This window comes from Caretta caretta, chromosome 9 (assembly GCF_965140235.1).
Source record: "Caretta caretta isolate rCarCar2 chromosome 9, rCarCar1.hap1, whole genome shotgun sequence".
NCBI classification, from domain to species: domain Eukaryota; kingdom Metazoa; phylum Chordata; order Testudines; family Cheloniidae; genus Caretta; species Caretta caretta.
In genome coordinates, this window is record NC_134214.1 from 17294765 (window position 1) to 17317030 (window position 22266).

General features: G+C 43.5%; 1 protein-coding gene across 8 annotated transcripts in view; it reads left to right on the forward strand.

Annotated features, from left to right (window-relative positions):
* Window positions 1–7022: 7022 nt before the first annotated feature.
* MECOM (MDS1 and EVI1 complex locus) overlaps window positions 7023–22266 on the forward strand; it is a 451412-nt gene continuing 436168 nt past the window's right edge. For 2 of the 8 annotated variants that reach the window (XM_075132127.1, XM_075132126.1), the window contains exon 1: window positions 7023–7193. In XM_075132127.1, the coding sequence (XP_074988228.1) occupies window positions 7157–7193 (37 nt within the window). In that variant the 5' untranslated portion in view covers window positions 7023–7156. The remainder of the gene's footprint in view (window positions 7194–22266) is intronic. The other 6 variants (XM_048864591.2, XM_048864593.2, XM_048864590.2 and 3 more) reach the window with 4 other exon arrangements.

Here is a 22266-nt window from a genome sequence, read left to right on the forward strand (position 1 = left end):
CTCCAGTGCAATATTTTGTATAGCCTACTGGCATCTTGTATTTTGTTCCTCAGTAGGGACCAACTACATCCCGGGTTAATTTCACAAATTTCAGCAAAGGTTATGCCAAGTATGGGTTAGCTCCCAGGCTTCTTTGAGACATCATGCAGGTTGTGCTTTTCCTCAAATATCTCAATCTAACATTATATACATCAATTAAATCAGTTTAACATCTATTTTCAGTTAATTGTCTTCATTGACCGCAAGAGGTGTCAGATATTAGAGGTGTCAGGAATACCATCTTCCCAAGCCAAGCCCAATGCTGCCAGGTAAGGCTTTTTCTTGGAGGAGGAAAACAAACAATCTTTTCCCCATTACCTTGATGGTTTACCTCAGTACTGATCGGTAATACCCAACTCCAGCAATACTAATGTGGATAGCAGAAAGTTCAGACTTTACCCCTAGTTAGCTCTTATCTTTAAAGTGTTTGGAAACTTGTGACTATAAAATAATAATCACTATGCTTATACTGGACCTGATTCAATGATCATTGAAGTCAGCCTGGGGAGGTCTTTCCTTTGACCTCAATCAGCATTGGAGCAGGCCCATTGTGTAATGCCTGATAGTCATAATGGATGAACTTCAAAAGGTTCAGAGCCTGGATGCTTATCTGCACTCTACAGATCTATGAGATCAGGGTGGAAATCTTCTGTGAACCATATATTATAATTTTTCAGATTTCTACGTTTGATCCCAGCTGCAGCATGGGCAACTCTCCTGGTGCTTCACTCCCTCTGGGACCCAGAAGGGCAAGAGAGAAGGACTGCAAAAATTACAAACATGAAGATCTTTCCGAATCTTAACAGAAAGGTGAAGTTGGAGGTAGGTTTTAGAAATGGATTAGTATTTAGGGCAACAGTTTGGGCGGAGGTGTGTTGGAAGTACTTATTTTACTCTGAACTGGCTGATCTAGTCTTAAAAGAGACACATATGCCTAGCTGGGGCATACCGAGCGAGAACAAGGAACATATCTAGAGGGATACAATGGAGGCTAGTGATGTCTGCAAATGGGAAGGTGCATTCAAAGACTTATTTACAGAAGCTGTTAGGGATCATACTGCATCTAGCCGTGTAAAGAGCAGGCAGTGTCTGGAACCTCCACTGGGTATATAGCTGCATACACTTTACCTTCACGCATGTAGACCTACGCACGTGGTTTGTTAAGCTCCATCATCAGCCCTGCTCCTGCTGCTTTCCTCCGGCTCCAGCTTTCTGCGGGGATCCCAGAAAGAGAGAAGGGGGGCTCCTCCGGAAAGGTAGCCGCAGGAGCGGAGGGGAAATGAGCAGGAGCATGCTGCTGAGCCGCAGGTTGGGCTGTTTGCATTGCACTGCAGGCGCAGCTGAAGGTGCCTGTGCTAATGTTTGAGCGGCCGGCGTGGCTCGCTCCCTTCTCGCACAGTGCAGGCGTGGGGCGCATTCCACCGCTTTCCTTCCTCTCTCGCGCTATGCGTTTAATGGCCTTAGCTAGGAGTAGGGGGCACGGGCGGAGGGCCGAGAAGGTAATCACGCCCCAGTGCTCGTGCTGGCTCGCTGCAGTTCCCCCTTGAGACCGGACGGGGGCAGCGCAGACCGATCTGTCTTTGCCCCCCGGTAGCTTGCGAAGCTGAGACTCGCCTGTTTGTGGGAGGCTGGGGAGAAAGGGGCGGTGTCAGCAGAGCAGCATCTGGTGTGAACCTGAGCAGCGCTGGCAACGCACCACATTCCCACACCCCAAGAGGATCGTTGGACTACCTGGGAGGCATCTTAAAACGACCTCTGTATTTATGTGTCCATCTAGCAGCGCTGCTTCTCCCGCACAAGCCAGCCGTTTACATGCTCCGTGATTGCGCTCAGCAATCGTGAGCTTCTAACTTCTCTCTGAAGACTAGCAGACTAATAGTAATTCAGTTGCGTGAAGGCCTCCCACATTTTGTGACTCTGATTTAAAGTCATTTAAAGAGAGAGGCGAGCAATCAACATCAAGTAAAATAATAATAATAGTAATCCCCTTCCGGGGTAGCACAGAGCAGGGGGGACGAACACAATGTTAAACAAACAAACAAACAACAAAATAAACAATGAAAGGTTTGCTAAGGAATCCGGTGAGTTATAGGAAGGAAAATTAAATGTCCGGTGCTTTACAAGACGGCATGTTTTACAAGGGTGAAGGAAACTGTGCAGAAAATGCATTTGCTTTTATTGTTGCTTTTCATTGCCTGTGTTGTGGTGGATGCTTTATGCCATGGAGAGCAAGTTTAATTGAACAAGATCGCCGATTTCATTGAACATGGGGCATGGTTTGTGTGTGTATGTGTGAGAGCGTGTGTGTGTTTTAAATTAACCATTGAAGATCTGGGACTAAAAGCAGAAAGGATCGCGTTCTCCGATGCAAATTCTTCAATCCCACATTAATAAGCAAACAAATCAAGATACCTTTCTTAACACAGTGCCCAGGTAGAAAAGCCTCAGTCCTTTTGTATTATTTTTCTCTCGTGTTTAGATGTATTTTTTTTTTAAATCGCATCTATCATTGCTAGCCTTTCCCACAGTTTTAAGTAGACAGCTTAAAGCGAACACCTAACGGAGGAGGCATTTGCTACTGGGAAACTTCCTAGTGTTTCCCCTTCCTTTCGAGAATGCCAGACAAGGGGGGAAAAGTGCAATCTTCCCATTGATTAAAGTCTACATATTTGTCTTTAGGCACATCGGGTTGATCCAAACTTTCGTGTGTGTCTCTCTTTCATACTCCCCCCTTTTCTGTGCATTTGTAAAGTAGCCCCATCTAGCAATGATAAATATCCCTGTTGATCACTTGATTGATTACCTCTCTGAAAGGTCACGCGGGCTTGCAGTAATTTCCTTTTGCCTAAGGCTCCCTTTTCACTTTTACTCCAGCACGACAGCTCCAAGTATACAGGATCTTTATTTTTTATTTTAACCCCTAAATAGCCCCCCGAAAACAATGTATTGGAGAAAATCGTAGGAAAATAAACTCTCTCGCAGACTCCATTGCGCACTCAGCTCCTCCCCCTCCCACCCCCCCCGCAATGTATGCTGTGCACTAGTGTTTAATAGATACTGAACTTGCGAGTAAACTCAATGTCTCTTGGGTCTGAATGTCACGTTTGAGAGTCTCCCTCCCCTCTTCTCCTGTGGACTGAGAATTCGGATTTAAACAACCAGACAAGCTATTAATTTACCCATGCTTCCCAGGGTCCTGAACCCAATTAATTTCTAATAATTACAGCCCAAGGGGGCTAGAGAGATCCCTCTGCCTCTTTCTAGCCTTGCCACTTCACGGCATTGAGGCCAGCATATAATAATAAAGTGTATATTTTGAAAGTGATCTGCAGAACAGTGAGTTATTGCAATGAATGAAAATTGTTTCCATTTTGCCTAATTGAGCCCATGGCTGAAAGCTGAGTTCTGAGACTAAATAAAGAGGACTGTTTCATTTCAACAAGCACTGGAAGCCCCTGCATAGCTTTTTGGTCACCCAGCAAGAGGTTTAATTTCTTAACAGCAAAGCCGAAATCAAGCGTTGGGTAAACAGTATTAATAATTGCATTACAATGATTAAATTAATCTTACGGGTAGCTAGGAGAATATAGGTTGAGACTGAATAACACGATGTAAAGTTCACTGCACAAAGACAATAGCCCAGCAAATAGCTCGATGAAGAATTCCAACTTGCCTCCGAATACACTGCGGGGCTTATTCATTTATAATGTGAGGAAGAGAAAATTTCCTGTTCTATAGAATGCATTGAAACCTGAGGGTTGCTTTCCCCCACACCCCCAGTATATATTAAAATAGATTTCATCCCCCCCTCTTTTAAAATATTTTTTCGTGGCTCTGATTCTACTACAAACACCCCCCCCCCCCCAAAACAATTCCAGTGTTCACTAGTCAGCAATTTCCCCAACTTGAATGGCTAGAAACGCTTAAAAACGTGACCAACCGAAATTAAACGGATTTCTCGTGGGTCTAGCAGGGAACTCTTTGGGAGGGTGGCAAACTTTATGAAGGTTCTGTCCGCGACTGATAGATCAGACATCAGAAAAATCTGTTTGATGCAACCGAAATGAAAATCGAGATGTTTGCTGCGTGTTCGGGAAAACAGAAAGACACCTGTTCGGGGTCTTGTGATCGCTTGGGACTTTAAACAGGTGAAACTGTCAAGCTGGAGGAGAAAGCTGGTGTCTTCCAAGGTCAAGAGACCCAAGTGGGCTGCTTAGAGGAATCTATATCTGCACAGATCCCTCTGTTTAACTATATTAGATTGTCGCTTTCCCCTTCTGTCGCAGAAAGGCGTACAAATACAGACGCTTGCTTTTCTGGTGCAGATGTGCTACAAGGGGCCAAGGGGTTGTTTAAATAACCTCAGTAGGTCTGCAAAGCAATCGAAAGTCTTGTGTTTTTGTTGTCTTGGTGGTGTTCTGGATCTCAGAGAAAGGCTAATGAAATATACTTCCCATTGGACAATTACTTTGAGGCTGTTGCTAAAAAAAAGTTTGTAAAAGTTCTCAGCCATTTTCGATTAGGGTTAGAAAGCTGGCATCACCTGGGTTAGTTCATTCATCTTTATCATTTAAGAAACTCTTTTGAAGAACCCGACAGAAAACAATGTCTGATAGAGAAGGAAGGGGGTTCAGTGCCGGAAAGGTGTAGAGTCCCACTCCTCAAGTTTTCTTCTTTCCCAGAATTAATTTCTTCTTCCCCCCCCCCCCGTCCCCTCCCCCAGTTGTGCTGTGCTCCCAGCCTAATGCTTTCCACGGGCACCATTTAGTTGAGCGGGTCAGTTAGTTCACCGCATATCACTTCATAGCCTTTCACCAGGAAACCAAAATGCTTCTAATCATTTCTAAAAGGAGGGCAGACGAGGGAAATAATTGTAGCACCCCCCGGACACTGCGGGTAGGTGGGTGCGTGGCTCTCTCTGCTGGCCAGCTGATAAGAAGTGTCCTAAAAGCCCAGCTTCCCAGTTCGCAGCGCGCCATGGAAGGGCCAGGCTGCGGGGCACAGACCCAAGCTAGGGTGCGCACTGAAGCGGGATTCTTCGGATGTCAGTGTGATGTTGCTTTTGAGTTTGTCTCGGTTACACACAGAATCGGGGGAGGGGGAGGCATGGAAAGAAACAGGTGATCGCAGAGGGAGGAGGAAAGAAGAAGAGAAGTCGGGTCACTTTACAGCTACTTTTGCTGAAGCTCTGCGTTGGCGCAGCTTGGTGTGTTAACCTAACCCTTCCAAGAAGAAAAGGAGTTCCTTGTGGCACCTTAGAGACTATTTGTTAGTCTCTAAGGTGCCACAAGGACTCCTTTTCTTTTTGCGAATACAGACTAACAGGGCTGCTACTCTGAAACCTTCCAAGAAGGAGTCCCTCTCTCCTCCACCCCACGCTGGGCTCTGTAATGCAAAGGGGTCGGGCTTTATTAGTACTCCCGCTAGATTGCGGAATTTCCCCCCCTACAAAAAACAGCTGCATGGTGGGTTTATTATTATTATTATTATTCACATATTAAAAATAATGGCGAGGTTCAAGAAGTTCGCTCTCCGGTGGGTTTTCAAATACTTGTGCCTCATTTGGAGAGGCGGGAGGGAAACATGAGAAATTCCCTTTGCTATTCAGTCATTTCAATTTGTTTCGTGTGTGTGCATGTATCATCTAGGTGTTTGCGGAACACGTTTCTGTGGAGTGGACAAAGGCTCGTAGCGATCGCAAACGTGCTGTCACAATCTAAACTAAGTTCAGCGGTTGCTTCTAAAACAAACACGTCTTCATTAGGTTTACCGTGCTCTGCAATGTTTATGTTCTGCTGGCCATTGTAACCTTATGGCAGGGGTGGCTCTTTTCTGCTGTTTCGCCTTAGAATGGCCATGATTCTGACCGTGAACACCAGCAGGATTTTTGTTTAAAAAGAGCGAGTGATGCTTAAGATTTTATTAAAACCAAAACTTGAGCAGCATGTATGTACTGGCGCAGCACCGAGTCTGAAAGATTGTAATTTTCTTTTATGGTGTCTGGCAGGATTTGCAACAGATATTAATGGGAACATAAATAGCGCATAGAAGGTATTGAACAAAACTGTTTAATGCAAGGAGGTTGTACCAGAGGAAAATCTATATGTAGTTTGGACTGATTCATACCTTGAACAGAGCCATCCCCTGAAGGAATTTCCAGTTTCAGCGGGTCCCCTTGTTGATTGGCAAACCCTGTAATTAAAACAGATTCAAACAATACGGATTATCATTTCTAAAGTGCTTTTTTCTTTTATCCAGCTGGGGGGAACTGAACTCAAGCTGAAGGTGGGAAAGGGAGTGTGTGTGTTTGGAAGAGTATATAATTTAATTATATGCATACATAAAATGTATAATTTAATTATATCTGTGTGTCTGTTTAAATCCACAGATCTATGATGATTACGAGTGGGTCGGAATAAACTATTAACATGTTGCAAAGATGACAGAGTATCATTAATCTTACATAAACAGCTAGAAAGAAAGTGTCATTTATTCTACTCTAAAACTCTGGGACATCAAGAGCAGGGAGATTTTTTTCTGTTATAAATAATCTGCCTCACTGCCGCCCCTCGAGTCAATGAAAAGTGGCTCAGAATCCATTCCTTCTCCAGCAGATTGGGACAGGAAAAGCTCTAGAGTGTGTTACCCCGATGCTGGTTCATTAATGAATAATAATAATTCTTGGGGGTTGATGGCGGAATAAAGAAGAAGAAGAATTCGGGCATCTGGCTGTTTGCGACTGGTTGGCTCTGTCCAGGTTGTTTTTATTGGAGAGGAAGAGGTGTCCTCGCTCCCTTCCCTGGGCGGCCTCCTCCACTCCACCGATTGCCAGCTGACAAGATCCTGAAATCGAAGTGATAGATCGCTCCAAACTTTTTTTGGCGGCGCTGAGATGTGGAAGAGTGTGTGTGTGTGTGGGGGGGGGGGGAGCCGCCCGTGCGCATGTGCGAAGGTGTCCAAACTGACAATGCTGGAGAGATAGCGAGCCTGGATTGAGAGAAAGAGAGAGTGTGAGAGAGAGTGAGAGAGAGAGAGGGGGGAGAAAAAGGAGCAAAAGATCCGAGAGGGAAACCCCCCCCCCACCCACCCACCACAGCAGCGGCGCGGGACTGGCAGCATGAGATCCAAAGGCAGGGCAAGAAAACTGGCCACAAGTAGGTGCAATATCCCTTTCCATTGGCTTTTCACCCGCTCTCTGCCATGTTGCGTGGAATGTCGGATGCGCCGGGGTCTGGGGCGCAACGCAACCTGCAGCATCCCAGCACCCCTGCGCCGGAGCCCAGCCGGGGAGCGCATCCCGGAGCGCAGCGCAGCGGCTGGGAGAGCGGACGCAGGCTCAGGCCGGGGGTGCTGGCGGGGACCGGGGGGATCAGAGGCGGGGGTGGGGGGAGGATTTCAGGCAGTCCCCCCCAGCAGGCAGATCGCTGGGTTGCGGTGGGGGTGTGTGTGCTTATCTCGGAGGAGGGGGAGGCTGCGGGGTCGCTGAGGAGGCGCTGCCCGGCCGCTCGGGCTGGCTGCGGGGGCGCTGGGAGGCGGAGAAGGAGTTGAGGAAAAGTTCAGTGGCGAGCGCTGGAAGTTGAGCGGTGGCTGCCGCCGCCGGGGCTGCGAAGAGCAGCTGAGACCATAGTGGGCGCTGTCGGCTCTCGGCAAGCTCGGGAGGGGAGGGGAGGGGTGTGTGGGTCAGGGGAGGGGGAGGGAGTCAGGCGGCAGGTCTCGCTCTGAGCTTCCAGCGGCCAAAGCAGGAGAGTCCAGGCAGGTGGGGGCGGGGGGGGGCAAGGGAAGCGAGAGCTCCCCCCTCCCTCTAGCTCTCCCAGGAGGGCATCCCAGTTAGTGCTTTGCACAGGTAGCTAGCAGAGCTCTCCGAAGGGGGGCTGGTCAGGGACCTTTAGCCTGGGGCTCTGACTCTCTGTTTTCTCGGCACTGGGGTGTGAGGCTGCAATCTCTGCGCCCAGGGAGGCAGCTCCGGGGCTCCCTCCCCTCTTGCATTGGTGGTAATGAGAAGGCGCAGAAAGTAAAATCTTAGCTCAATGGATCGGCTGGGAACTCTGCATTAATGGGGACACACACACACACCCGCTGGAAACGCTGCGTTAATGGGGACCCCTCCCGCCCCATTCCTATGCACTCAGGAAACAGAAAGAAATAGTTGTGGAGGAAATGTTCCAGTTTATTTCCTGTGTGCAACATTGCAGACGCTGTCAAACGCAGCGCGTGCCGAGTGACAGTGGACAAGGCTTGTTGACCAGATTTTGATGCATTTGATTTTAGTGTAAGTTAAATTCGTCCTGCGTGGGGCAAACAATCTCCTGCCAGTGCAGTCTGAAGGTGCAAGGTAGCAGGGCTTTGGCTGCAAAACGAGGCCAAGCGGTTTCGTTCTTCAGTGGCTTCCTGCAACTTTCCACTGTGTCTCCTTGGGATCGAGTGCTCTGGTCGGTTTAAAAAACAAACAAACAACAAAATCCCGGAGCCTGCTTCAGACGAATAATACATTCTGTCTCAGCACTAGCCCAGAGTGGCAGCGTTTTGCCGTGACTCCTCGTAAATGGAGTATATGTGAGGAGCTGGGGAGAGGGCAGAAGTGATTGGGCCATCAGCCCAGTTTAAACGCTAGATCAGCTCTCTGCCCACTGGAGCCACAGGATGAAGTTGATCTAAATATTGTAATTTCAGGCGTTTTCTCGCAGTTTATTCAGTTCGGCTGCACTAGGTCTATATTGTGTTAGCTTGGGTCTCAGCAATCGGCATAAATACTGCTCTATTTATTTTTACAGGCACTCCATCTTCTCCTTTTTGACAGCGATAATGATCTTTTAATTGCAACAGTTGCAAAAAAAAAAAAAAAAAAAAAAAGAAAAGTAGCCTGCCTTCGTGTCTTATTTTAAATACAACTGATGTATTTTATTTGTGTGTGTGAGTAGGGATATACTATATGCAAGATTCATTTGATATGTATCTCAATTGCAACTTTAATTTCCATCTGAAAGTGTGCCGGAAAATGGTAGATGGAACGCTGCATAACATCATAAATGACTAACAATCGGTTTTTGTCTACTAGTGAAAAAATATGTAACTAGAGAAAAGGGAAAGCAAAAGATCTTTGGATCTTCATCTACTTTTCTGTGAAACTTAACAACAACCTATATTTGATTAGCTGATTTTAAAGTAGATCCATCAGCACAATTTGAAAACAAAAAAGCTTCCAGGTCACCATCCCTGCTTTTAGGCTAATTGTGAAAATTATGTGTTACATTCACTAGCACATATGTATCATAAATTTTCCCTAACGTTTCTGGGCTGCTGCTGCTTTGCAATGCTTAGATTTGATCACTTTCAAACTTTCTTCTTTGGGTTGAATGTCTTGGCAGTCACAGCAGCGGCAGCAGCTTTCCCTAGACAGATGCGTTGCATTATATAATCCTTCGGTTACAATACGCTCATAAAGGAAATCGTATTAAAAAGTTGAGATTTTTGTATTTTGAGACCCCTTTAATTTCTCCTTCGAATACCGTGTGAGTTTCATGGCGTGGTGTATGCGCGCCTGTGCTGGTGGGGGAAAATTAGAGGTGACCCCTGTAATTCAATCATTCAACAGGAAAAGTTTTCAGCTTTTGGTTTCATCCTGTGACCCCTTCTCTTCACGATTTAATTGCGGAGCTGTGAAGAAGAAGAAGAAAAAGAAACGTTTTGTGGCTGTAACTTACTTGGAAAAACACCCCACTCGGGATACATTTGGAATTCTCTTATTATTCCACTTTTGCCTCTGTGTGTGTGAAATAAACTAGAGACAACACCCCCCAAATTGTGACTAACACCAGTAGTCGGGAAAGTTCTGCCCATAATTAACCAAGGGAAATTGGATGCTTATATTTTCCCTCTATATATTGAAATAGCAATTTAGGGACTTTTGCTAACCTGAAAAATCTCAGACGAAACAAAAGAAGCCACGTTATGAATAGTTAGTGAATATTTTAAATCTCCAGCTGTAAAAATAAAGGGAAGGAAAAGAGGCAAGACATTTTTTTTCTTTTTGAAGGCATATTCGAAATGAAGTCTGAATATAATATGGGAAAAAGAAGGGTGCACATTGCAAAGCTCCCGAGCAGAGACACTATTTCGACCGCTGCACCTTTTTAGAGTTCCAGGATTGCACCTGCATGGCGACAGTAATTTACAGCGACCACCGTTTGTGCTATCCATGGTGTCACACTGTGGCGGGTTTTTTTTTGTCCGACTGTATCCCTGTCTGAAAATCACTCCTGAAGAGTGACACTTCACAGAACTCAACCCCGTGCACCGAACAGGCTGTACAGTCTAAACCAGTGGTAGCCATTAGCCACCCAGTAGCCTCGTAAAGAGACAGAAGGTGATCAGATTAGGAGAACGCACGTGAATAAGGGGGCACTTGTTACTTTTACACTTTATCACCGGGTTTTTATTTTTAAACAGGCAATTTAGTGCAGGTCCAGAGCTATCTAACCATCGGAGATAGTAAAATAACACTTTCCCGAGTTCCAGCAGGTTTTCCTGCGCCTGTAACTTGCCTCTCTACTACTTAAAAGCCTGGCAAGTTTATTTGCCTGTTTAAGACTCTGTCCGGGAATTTGTTTTTGAAAAGGGAAATGTTTGCCAGTGTCCAGGCTTTCAGCTCCCTTTAGCAAGGCTGTTTATTTGCCATTACCTCTGGCTTAGTACTTCTTTATTGCACTTGGCACTTTGTGTAAATAGTCTCCTAAAACATTTCAGTATACTTCGTCAAAGAAACCCTCTAAGTTTGGAGGAAGGTTAATAACGCGTCGCTCTATTTTGAAATAGTGGGGTAGGGGAAAGAGACGGTTCATTAAGGAAAAGATGGAGGGAGATACTCTTTCTCTCCATTTATTTTGACGGTAAAAAAATCCCTCCACATCTATATCGCTATGCATTCTGCCAATTCATAGCTAAATGGATTTCTGGATATGTATATTTCATAGATGATACATGATATCTGTAGCTTATGTACTACACACCCATCCAGCTCATCCACACCAACCATAACACTTTTTGTATGGCTTGGAAGCAAACGGGTTTCCTAGTCGTCCCCCCCCCCACCTCACAAGTTGCGATTCATGTGGAGTAGTTGACAGGAGTCCCGTTTAGCTGAGTGATTTGATGTGGCCTTCCAGAGAAGGAGAGAGGGGTTCTTCAACTCTCAGTCCTGCTTTTTAGGAAAGGGGGCCCGGTTAAAGGGAGGACCTGGACACGTACTACGATCAGCGCTATTGTCTCTAGCATGCCTCTTGTCATTCCCCCACCCTCTTCAAATTTCTGGTGCACAGAAACCAAACGACTCTCCCATCTCGATCTAAGGCACACGAGGAATTGAATGTGTTCCTCCACTTCTAGGCCAATAATTCCCCCAATAATTCCTCTCCCCCCCTCCAGCTGCAAAGCTAACCAAGCCAATCCCCCAAATAGGGAGGGCGGAATACAACCACCATCACCCTCATTCCTACAGCTAAACGTCTTGTCAAAACAGCCTCTCTCCAGGAAGGTCTGGGAGATTAGATCCCGCTAAACAGGGCCACTGAGTCCGGGTTCTGGGGGATTCTGGGGGTCTAGACATGGGTCATGTGGCTCTAGACGCTGAATCTGAAGAGATCGGGGGCTGGGGTGAGCTCTGCAATGAATCTGGAGGCAGCTGGGTCTAGCAGGGCATAGGCACGGAATCAGCGTGGATCCCCGGAACGTTCACACTGCAGTTTACAATGTGGCAAAGTATCAGCAGGGCGAGTCTTAGTGGGGAAACCACTTTCCCTGCCCGGAACTTTGGAGGTGCAGAGGTTACCATCTGTCTTTCACGTGACACTTATTTGGGATTCGTGTGTGTGCATATCACTATATATAATGTAATATACAAATAGTATGTAGTTTGTTCCCGGATGGCTCTTTCACAGCAAGGGGGGTGGGGAATAGGGGGCGAGACAATCGCATTATATGCCAAGCACATTTTCACAAGGCACTTGATTAACCCTTTTCAGGATGGAAAGCGTGTGTGATTTTTTTTTCCCAGGGCATCCAGAGACTCACTGGGGTCGATAGACTTCATTGAATTTGAAAACAATTTTCTGCTCCCCCCCCCCGATGCTGTTTCTAAAATTAGATCATCTTTCACAGCAACCCCCATCCCTTCTCCACCTCGTCTGCCTTCTGTCTGCTTCCACCAGTGAAATGTATGTAGTCTACAAAGGTTTCGAGAAAAAAAGAAGGACCCAAACACAAAGAGAAAGCAGGGCAATCGGAAAGCAGAGATCATTATTAATATAGATCTATTTGTACATGAAAAATGTAACCCCAGTTAATTAAGGCTGTTTACATGGGGTACAAGAAACTTAAGAAATGTCTCTGCAAAGGGGAAGGAACTGTTTACAAAACTGTTTCAAAAGTGTGACATATTGCTGCAGTTCCCGCACTAAAAAGCTAAACACACTTGTACGCCTTTGAAGTACCCTGGCTGAGGCAACATTATTGGACTCCGATTCAGATATTGCTTGTGGGTATAACTAATGACTTTTACCTATTTAGTTCAAGTGGGAGGGGCGAAAGTCCTGGATTCCTTGTCCATTGGGGATCTCTCTAGAGAGTTTGAAGCTGGCTCCCAGCCAGCTCTGTACAGTGTCAACACTGAATATTTGAATTCCCAGACTCTATTTAACAAGTTTCTAAATAAATAAACTCGTTGTGTGTCTGTGTTTAAAATTATTTCACCTCTTTCGCAAAAGCTGCAGCATCTTATTACATCGGCCTCGCAGGCTGATTTCCCTTTTCTTTCTAGACACACACCAACACAGGGGAACGCATTTGGTTACAGCCATGGATCTCTCTCTCTCTCTGGCTAGTGCGAAGTGGAAGCGGGGTGGGGCTGGGCAGCCCCGCAGTAACGCACAGACCTTTGCGGACTGCTCGGCGTGCCACGCTGTCTAATCATAACTAAAAACAAAGCTAGGTTCAGAAAGTCAGTTAAATATTAATCATTTCTAAAAGGAGGCCCATGTGTGTGCCATTGCTTTAGCAATGCCCTGTAGATACTCAATCATTTTGGCTGCTGTACCACATGCAGGCTCCAGGGACAGCTTTCATTGTTGTTGCCATAAATAGCTATTAGTGTTCATATTCACCTATTTATTTAAACTCCTTATATGTGTCTCTGTTTATATGCGTGTGTGATGGGATCGCTATATATTTATGCATGTAGCTAGATCTAATCTGTATCTGTAGGTAAACATATATGGATACATAGCAGATAGACATGGTTGAGTGTCTATATATGAGGGCTGTAAATGTACCTAGGCATGTAAATACAGAATAGCTGTAGATGTTTGCGTGCACATATGCATAATCACTGTGTCTGCATGTATAGATTGTGTACATGCAAAGACTGTGTGTCAACAATATAGGGAAAGTAGGTATAGAGGTGTGTGCACCTGTACATGATTACTATATGTATATGATATCTACATGCATAGGGTAGATATGGAGTGTGTATGTGTTTGAACACACTAATCTAGATCGTTGGGGGGTGTGGAGGGAGAGAAGGAACCTATTTAAAATATTTCCTGATCTCAGTTTGTCAGCGGCCATGTCCTAACTGAGAAAATGTTCTTTGGCCCTCTTCAGGAGTGTAATTCCCCAACAATGCCATCAAAGTTGTTGAGCAGTGAAGTGGAATTTACTTTCTACTATGATAGGTACACATTATGCAAGAGAACAAACTAAAAAAAGTATCAATGATCATTAAAATCCCCTGCAGTCACAATAGAGGGTAGATGAAGCGAGGGAATGGGGGAAGCAGATGGAGGTTTATAAAAACTCACCTACACCACACACACAAGTTGAGCACTTTAACTTAAATCAGGTTTTAAAGATACTTAGTTAAACTCATGCAAAATCCTGTGTAGACTCTCGTATTTCAGATTATTTCAAATCTCTCTTGACTGACCTGCACTAATCAAGATAAACCATGTTTATATCAATTTAAGGGTGCTCAGTGCACCCTTTTCACCCAGTTTAACAAAATCAATTTTACAATACATCTTTAGTTAAATGGGTGCAACTTTGCATATCGACAAGGCCTAAGGTTGGGATGATAAGTGTATTTTTAAAAACTAAGCTAGGAATACAGTGACTTTCACTTTTCCATTTAACAAAAGTAATGGTATTTATTAAGAAAAAGTGGGTTCTAGGGTCTTAATGACAGCCACACTACTCTTTTGCATCCCCATTGTTATTCATTTGGCTCTTTTGCATCATTGCTGTTATTTGTATTCCAGTAGCCCCTAGAGACCCCATTGTGCTAGGTACCATGCATACATCTAATGGAAAGATGGTCCCTTCCCCAAATAGCTTACAGTCTGTGTTTGTGGTAGGGGGCAACAGGTGGATACTATAAACAGATGGTGAATGAAGGAGGAGTTGCAGAAAGCACAAGGTAAAAGTGATACAATTATGACTAATACCATTATGATAAAATGTTTTGTAGTGGCATTGCAATATTTCCCCCAGAATCTTATTTACTTTCATTTGATTACCACTACAAATATTATTATTATTTTTTAAAAAGCCACACCAGAGTGCATGGGTTAATGTGTTGGCACCGTGGCAGGTGTGTGCATTAGTGAGGTGTTAATCAGGAGGCAGGTGCAAATAATAAGGAGCACTGAGGATGTGAAAGGAGGATTAATGTAGGGGACGAAGCAGTGTGAACATAGAGTGTTATTGCCTAAATAAAGACACATGGCTGTTTGCCTGTTTATATTGCCCTCTCTATTATCAAAATTAAAACACCTGATAGATTGAGAGAAACCTGCCTGACTGTTCATGGACATTATGCCCCTTCCCTGTGCTAGTATGTCAGTTCTTAGAAACCTCCTAGACATGTTTCCAGGGCATAGATATAGAGTCTACCCCTTCTCTCAGATATACATGCACAGCTCCCATTCAACTAAACGGGAGCCACATATACATGGAGGGAGAAAATTTAGCCTGCAGTGAATATTGTATTTAATGCCAAGTATTGAATATAATTAATTCAGACTAATATAGCAATAAGGACTGGAGAGTGCAATACAGTTATTTTCTTGTAGGGATTTAATACTCTGGTCTGTTTCACGGCAATATTATCTTTCAAGCTAGGATATACACAGCTACATAAAAAACACAGTACCTTCAGGGAATGTCAAAGTTTGATCTACTAAATAAAGGAAATTCAAAGTTAAGGCTGAAATGTACCACATGGCCTCCAAACCCCAGAAACTACAGGCAGTGAGAAAGTAGCTAAAGGTATGTTCTGTGTTTTGAAAACAACTAGTCCATTAAGTACTAAGGCCCAATTCAGATCACAGATATACAGCACAATGCAAAACCTGACTTGCTGATTGGAGTAGCTGACTTTGCAGGCCTTGTAATGATTTTGGGAAGTTCTTGAAAATCTCATTTGGACACCACATGCAAAGTTAGGGCCCAGGAGTTTTGCTAGGATGAGGATTATATGATCGAGCCCTCTATTTAAAAAATAAACCAACTTTATTTGTTGCTAGAAAAGTGCATAATGGAGCCTGAATCCACTAAAACATGTTGGTTTTCTTCACAAAGGAGAACAAATTTAATGCTTTAATTATTTTAGATGGGATAGCTCTAGTGTTTGAATTATTTGCTAAGTTTTAGCCTAATGTAAACTCATAATTGAGTCTAAAACCCCAGTGAAATAAAATGTAGAATGAAAACTACCACCGAGCCTGAACTATAGCTCCACGACAAACTTCTGTATTCTATAGCAAAGTGTTTCTAGAGCACAACTCCACTTTTTGACTGTAGTAAGTTAGAAACCAGAAAAGCGAGGCTTCTGCGAATGGGTTGTTTTTGGCAACTGTACCACTGATTATGTACAAAATTTAAAGAAATATTAGTTCTGCCAGTTTAATTGTCGAGAGGGTTACAAAAATAGGAAAGCTTGGGGAATATTGTAATATCATACTATTTTGTCTATTAGATATCATTAGATATCCACTGTGCTGAGCATTTCACATCAAACAATCTAACAAAAACTTCCAGATGGTTTAAATTTAAAAATTAGCCATAAATATATTCTGCATAATGCAATTTGCCATGTATGTTTATTGTGTGCTATGGGAAAATGCTTGGCTTCAGACAGTTTACTATATAACATGTACACTATTGTTGTTGTTTATATTGTGGTAGCATGCAAAGGCCCCAGTCAAATACGAGGCCCCATTTTGTTATGCACTGTACATACCCACAGGAGGACATGATCCCAGCCCCCAAAAAGCCACATAGGCAATAAGATGTAATACGATATATGTGTAATACAGTGCATGCCATACAGCAAATTGATCATGAAATATAAACATCTGGCAATTGTGGAAGAAGTGAATATTAGATGACTTTGTAGGATGTTTCAAAACAACATAAGTCAGTAAAAGAAGGGAGGGAATAAATGATACTAGGTCTCCAATGGTTTATATTATGATTTTGTAATCTGGTTTATAAAATGGTTCACCCCAATCTAAAGTGGTTGGGGAACCAGTGTTAGCACTCGAGCTGCCAAAGCTATACCTCTTGCTAATGCGGTTCCAGCATGAATGTAAATAAGGGCCAGTCCTGCCGTTCATTTTACTGAGATCTTCACTGATTTCAGTGGGAGATGGAGGGTGCAGAGGGAGTGAAGGAATGAGCGGTGCAAGGGAATACTGGTAGGGCACAACAGAAGTATGAGTCTTTTTGTTCCTTTATTGGATTCTCCAAATATGTGGGGCTGAATTCTGTCAGAACCATACAAGCTGGAGTCCTTCCTTAGCTTCAGCGGGATTCTTAATGAGGATAAACATTCAAAAGATTGTGAGGCTCTCAGATCATAGAATCATAGAATATCAGGGTTGGAAGGGACCCCAGAAGGTCATCTAGTCCAACCCCCTGCTCGAAGCAGGACCAATTCCCAGTTAAATCATCCCAGCCAGGGCTTTGTCAAGCCTGACCTTAAAAACCTCTAAGGAAGGAGATTCTACCACCTCCCTAGGTAACGCATTCCAGTGTTTCACCACCCTCTTAGTGAAAAAGTTTTTCCTAATATCCAATCTAAACCTCCCCCACTGCAACTTGAGACCATTACTCCTCGTTCTGTCATCTGCTACCATTGAGAACAGTCTAGAGCCATCCTCTTTGGAACCCCCTTTCAGGTAGTTGAAAGCAGCTATCAAATCCCCCCTCATTCTTCTCTTCTGCAGGCTAAACAATCCCAGCTCCCAGATGCTACAGTAAAGTGGGCCATATGAGTACCTGAATAGAAGTAGGTTTCTCTTTCTTGTGCAAAGCCTTTATGCAGGGAAGTGTGAATTTTACCCTTCAAAGAAGCTGCTTTGCTCATGTATGAACACCAGCCTGGCAAAGTGGCAAAAGACTTTGTATCTTGGAAGCAGAATTGGCCTAGTGCATGTTATGGGCCTGATCCCAAATTCATTGAAATCAGTGGAAGGATTTCTATTGAGTTCAATGGGCTTTGGATCAGGTCCTACAGCAGTAGTAATCCACTTCCATTGTTCTTTAGAAATATTTTTGATTAGCATCTTTTTATTCTATAGTGAGACCTAAATTGTGACAAATACCTGGGTTTACATCAGTGTAAATTTGGAGAGGAGAATTTGGCCCTGTAATCTGGCCTCATTTAAGAGCTATTTTAGTACAATGTGCACAAACCCTCATCAATGAAATATGAACATCGTTGAAGAGGGGGCCATGAAAAACATATACAAACATTTTTGTTTTTTGCTTTACCTCATCACTTAACTGCCCCCCTGCCTGACAGTATGTGACAGAGTCTCTGTTTCTGCTCAGTAGCAGCTCAGGACTGGGAATAATAGGGTGGTGGAGATCAACACTGAGGTACACTGGCAGAGTGTTGTAGGGAATCTTGCACAATGCCAGCTTCCATTATGCCTGGCTGGTTTTAATCAATGCTATCAGTCTCTTGCTTTCACAAGCACTGCAATCATCTATATAAACCAGTTAGCTAGTGCTGAAGGTACCTGGTACATCCAGTAAACACCTCCTGTGCTGTTGAATGTTCCCAGTACTTCCTAGAATTTCATGATTTACAGTTTAATTCAGCAGAATAAAGAGAAGATGGGACAGGAATCAGAGATGAGGATTAACCCATAGAAAAAAATCACCCAAAATGTATCTAAAACATGTCTGGCTTTGGGGACCTGTAGTGCTTTTATTTTTTAAAAATCATTTAAAATTTTAATTGTATTTTTAAATGATTAACTTTTCCCACTTGAAGTCTCTTTGCAGTTTCACCTTGATGTGGTCACTTTTTAACCACAGTTCACTTAATTGCACCTTTTTGAGGAATTATGCAATCACTTTTGTGTGTTTTAATCTTTCCCCATTCTCTTTGTAGCCAGGTGTTAAGGGACAAAAGGAAATAAATTACTTTAAAGAAGATTGAAGTTGTGTTTTTTGAGCTATTGATGTATTTTTGGATATAAGAACCAGCATGGGATGTCAGACTAGGCATACACAATGAAGAAGAGGATATATAGTTCTAGCCTTACAAGCACTGCTTTATACTACTGCTAACCTTGTTGTATTGGGTTACTATAGGATATTATAATAATGTTGATTTATTATTTCTTAGTGAACAATTGTAAAAAACGTAGCATTAATAGAATGGACTAATAGTTCAGGACCAGATTTTGCAACCCCTACTCACAATGAAAAATACATGAGTAGTCCATGGATTATTCACATGAGTAAGTACTACTCAACAACCTGCAGAGTGAGGTGCTACCTGAAATAAGTGAGGGAACTGTATCTCACCCCAAGTAATTGAGGATTGAGCAAAACCAGGTCTGCCATGTCAGGAAGGGCTGGGGGAAGTTTCATGCCTGATGAATAAAAAGTTTCAAGCCCCCTTAATAAATGATTAATTAATACTAGTGAGCAGATCCAAAGTGAAAGAGCAAGGTGAAATTGTCTGACTTAGCTTGTCAGGGGGCACTATGTGAATACACCAACCACACAAGTGGCCTACGATGACCCAGATTAGATCCCCGGTGCACCCCAACTGGTGATAGTACCAAATCCCTCTTTCGAGGATCAGGTATAAACCAAAACCAGGAGATTTATCTTCAGTTGGACAGTTTTTGACATTTATTTATTATTATTTGAATGAGAGCAGTGACTACAGAATCCATTCAGGGCCCTTTGTGCTTGGCTTGTTATGAACTTACACAGCTCATGCACAGGGTAGAATGTAAGAAAAACGCAACTTTGCCCCATCTCCAGGCCCCCGCATGTGCCATTACAGCAGCAGCATCAAGTCCTGAGGCAAGATGGTCACTTTTAGGCAAATCCCCTGGGATGGGGGTGTTTGGTATTGTGCTTTCTGCTTGCTGGCTGGCAGATGTAATGTCAGATTCAGCCGCGTTGGCCCTCTCCCCTTACCAGCAGCCGGCCCCACTCAAACCATCCTCAGATGCCTGTATTATTTTTGACTAGGTCCACCATGGGTAACCCAAACCACTTTAAGCCTTGCGTGTTCTTGCAGCATCACCCTTTCTCTTTCAAAGACAAATTATTTTCACTGGGACTTGCAGGAGAAGAAGCGGGAAATGCAGCCAGATAACCCGGTGTTATAAAATCCACAGGTTGTGATTCCATCTGTCTGTTTGCTGCAAGGGAGGCTGAAGCAGTGTAGCTGGGAAGTGCCAGCAGCCGAAGAATCCTCCAAGTCTACCAGGCCTATTAAAGTTCTTTTAAATCAGTGCCGATAAAAAGGGTGCAGGCAACCTCTGAGTGAGGCTCCATAAGCTCAGTTTTATGCTGGGATATTTTGGAGCCAAACCCTCACAGATTTCATGTAGAGAAATACCCCATGGAGCATAACATAGTGTGAATGAAATATACTAAGGAACAAGAAGAGTGATATTATGACTTTCCAGGGAGCTAGCTGTAAAATTGGCTTTACGCAGACATTTTCTGAATTTTGATTGCAATTTTGTTAGCAGTGCAATGTTTTTAGATATAATTTCCTGTTCACAAAATAGATATTTGAAAACTGAAGAGATAAGGTTTCTGCAAAATATAGAGAGTTTTGAAGGAAAGGCAGGATGCGGGGTGCAGTCAAATAATTTGCACCCCCATATAAAATGTTTGATTTTGGATCAGCCCGCAAGGCAGGCCTGTCCAGTGCCACATAGATCTGTTGTTGGAGGCTCTCCATTGAACTCAGTGTTGTGGGATTGCCTCATTGGCTTGTAAATAGTTTGCACTATATATGGTGATGAATCACAAAATTTTCCAAAGTGGCTTTATTTTTTGGGTGCCTAACTGGAGTCACCTTACAGAGACCTGATTTTCACAGTGTGGTTGCTGAACACTTTCTGAAATTAGCCCTCAAAAATGGAGACTGTCAAAATCACTAGTCACTTTTTGAAAACCTTTGCCAAAGTGTGTGTGTATCTATATTAATGTATACAACTACTTTCTACACAAGAGTAACCTTACATTTGTTGCTCATTTGATTAGTTTGTTTTACACTGACCTGGCACAGGTTTGAGGCCATCTTGTTCAAACATTTTACAAAGCTATACTCACTACACTTTTCCTGGGGAAAGTCATTTATAGATGAGTTAAAAGTGGCTGGGTATTGAAATGCACATCTGTGGTGTACGTGACAACTACAAAAAAGTTGATCGGCTTTCAAGAGTTACTAGTGAACAGTGCTCTGCCGTCAAGATCACTGACCAGCCAGTGAGAGTTGATATGGTGATGTCCGAGTTGAGTGTCCCTCAACATTCTGTTGTGAGAGAAGTTTTGACCTTGATTGTTTGAATTTAGCTCTTACTAAGAACAAACAACGCCCTTCCCTCAAATTTTAATTTGGCTAAGGACTCAAATACTTTTATTCCAGATATTCCTGGGTATTTAGACATCCTGGATGAATCTCAGTTGCAGTTTAGTAGACAGTGTAGATCAGGGTAGAGCAGATTGATTCACAGCGTCCAAGTTATTACCTGAAAATGGCTAGTTGGGGTAGAATAGAATTTTATCTCATACAGTGCTGAGCGCTACTTACATAGCATGAAGGAGAAAAGGAACACTGAGAAATACATGGAAAAAGATTGAGAAGCAGAAACTAGACAAAGGCTTTTTAAAGGGACACAATCATCAACTTGACAATCGTGTTTCCTTCTGAAAATGTTGCACCTGCAGTTGTCACAGTGTAACCGCTACAATACTGGAACAGAAAGAAATTCGAAAAATATTTTTATTTCACTCTCTTTTTTTCCCAGTAGGTTTGTCTTGTACATTTGACAGCATTTTGAGTTTCACTGTTCTGGAGGTGGGGTTCTCCAGGATCTGTAAGAGGGTGTTTAGCAGCAAAAGTAGCAGCAGAAATGAAACGAGGTGACCAGGCAGTAGGCAGATTATAAATATACACAGAGAGAGAGAGAGGTGTGAAGAGCAGGTATGATGGTATTGCTGTCAGACCTGCTTAAGCATAAAGAGACAAGCGGAAAAACCTCTCTGGGAATTTTCTAAAAAAGAATTTTAAAGAAATTCAGGGCACTATGTAAAAGATGCTTGGTCTGAGGACTGGATATTTTGAAATTAGTATCCCTTTCAATGTGCTCTAGACTTTTTCTTTTTCACTTTCCACTGTGTCCTCTTCCTAACACACTCTAAATTAGGAACATGTGCAGTGCTTGGCAGACTGACGAGCGCACCTATCTTTATCCTGCCCTCTCTGGTTAGTCTCATCCTTTGACAGGCTGAAAATGTATATAAGCTAGTGTGGCTAAATGCAACTAAATATGCATCACACCAATGCTCTGTACCCTTTGCTGGCTCCCAGTTTGCATCTGGTGCCCAATTCAAGGCACTGTGCTCACTCTTTAAACCCTTTAATGGTTTGGCGCTGAGGTACATCAGAAGGTGCCTTCCTATTCATGACCCACAGAGACAGCTGTGCACCTAGAGCTCCAGAATGAAGCTTGCCAGGCTAGAGATAACACAATCTTGTTCAAGGCTCCTACCTGTGGAATGACAAATCAGAAGAGATAAGTCTAAGCCCTGGCTGATGTCTAACTGTCAGAGCATGTTAGAAGACTCATCTTTTTGCAACAGCATTCCCACTCCACCCAGCCCCCCTTCCCCAATTGAAAACAAGGA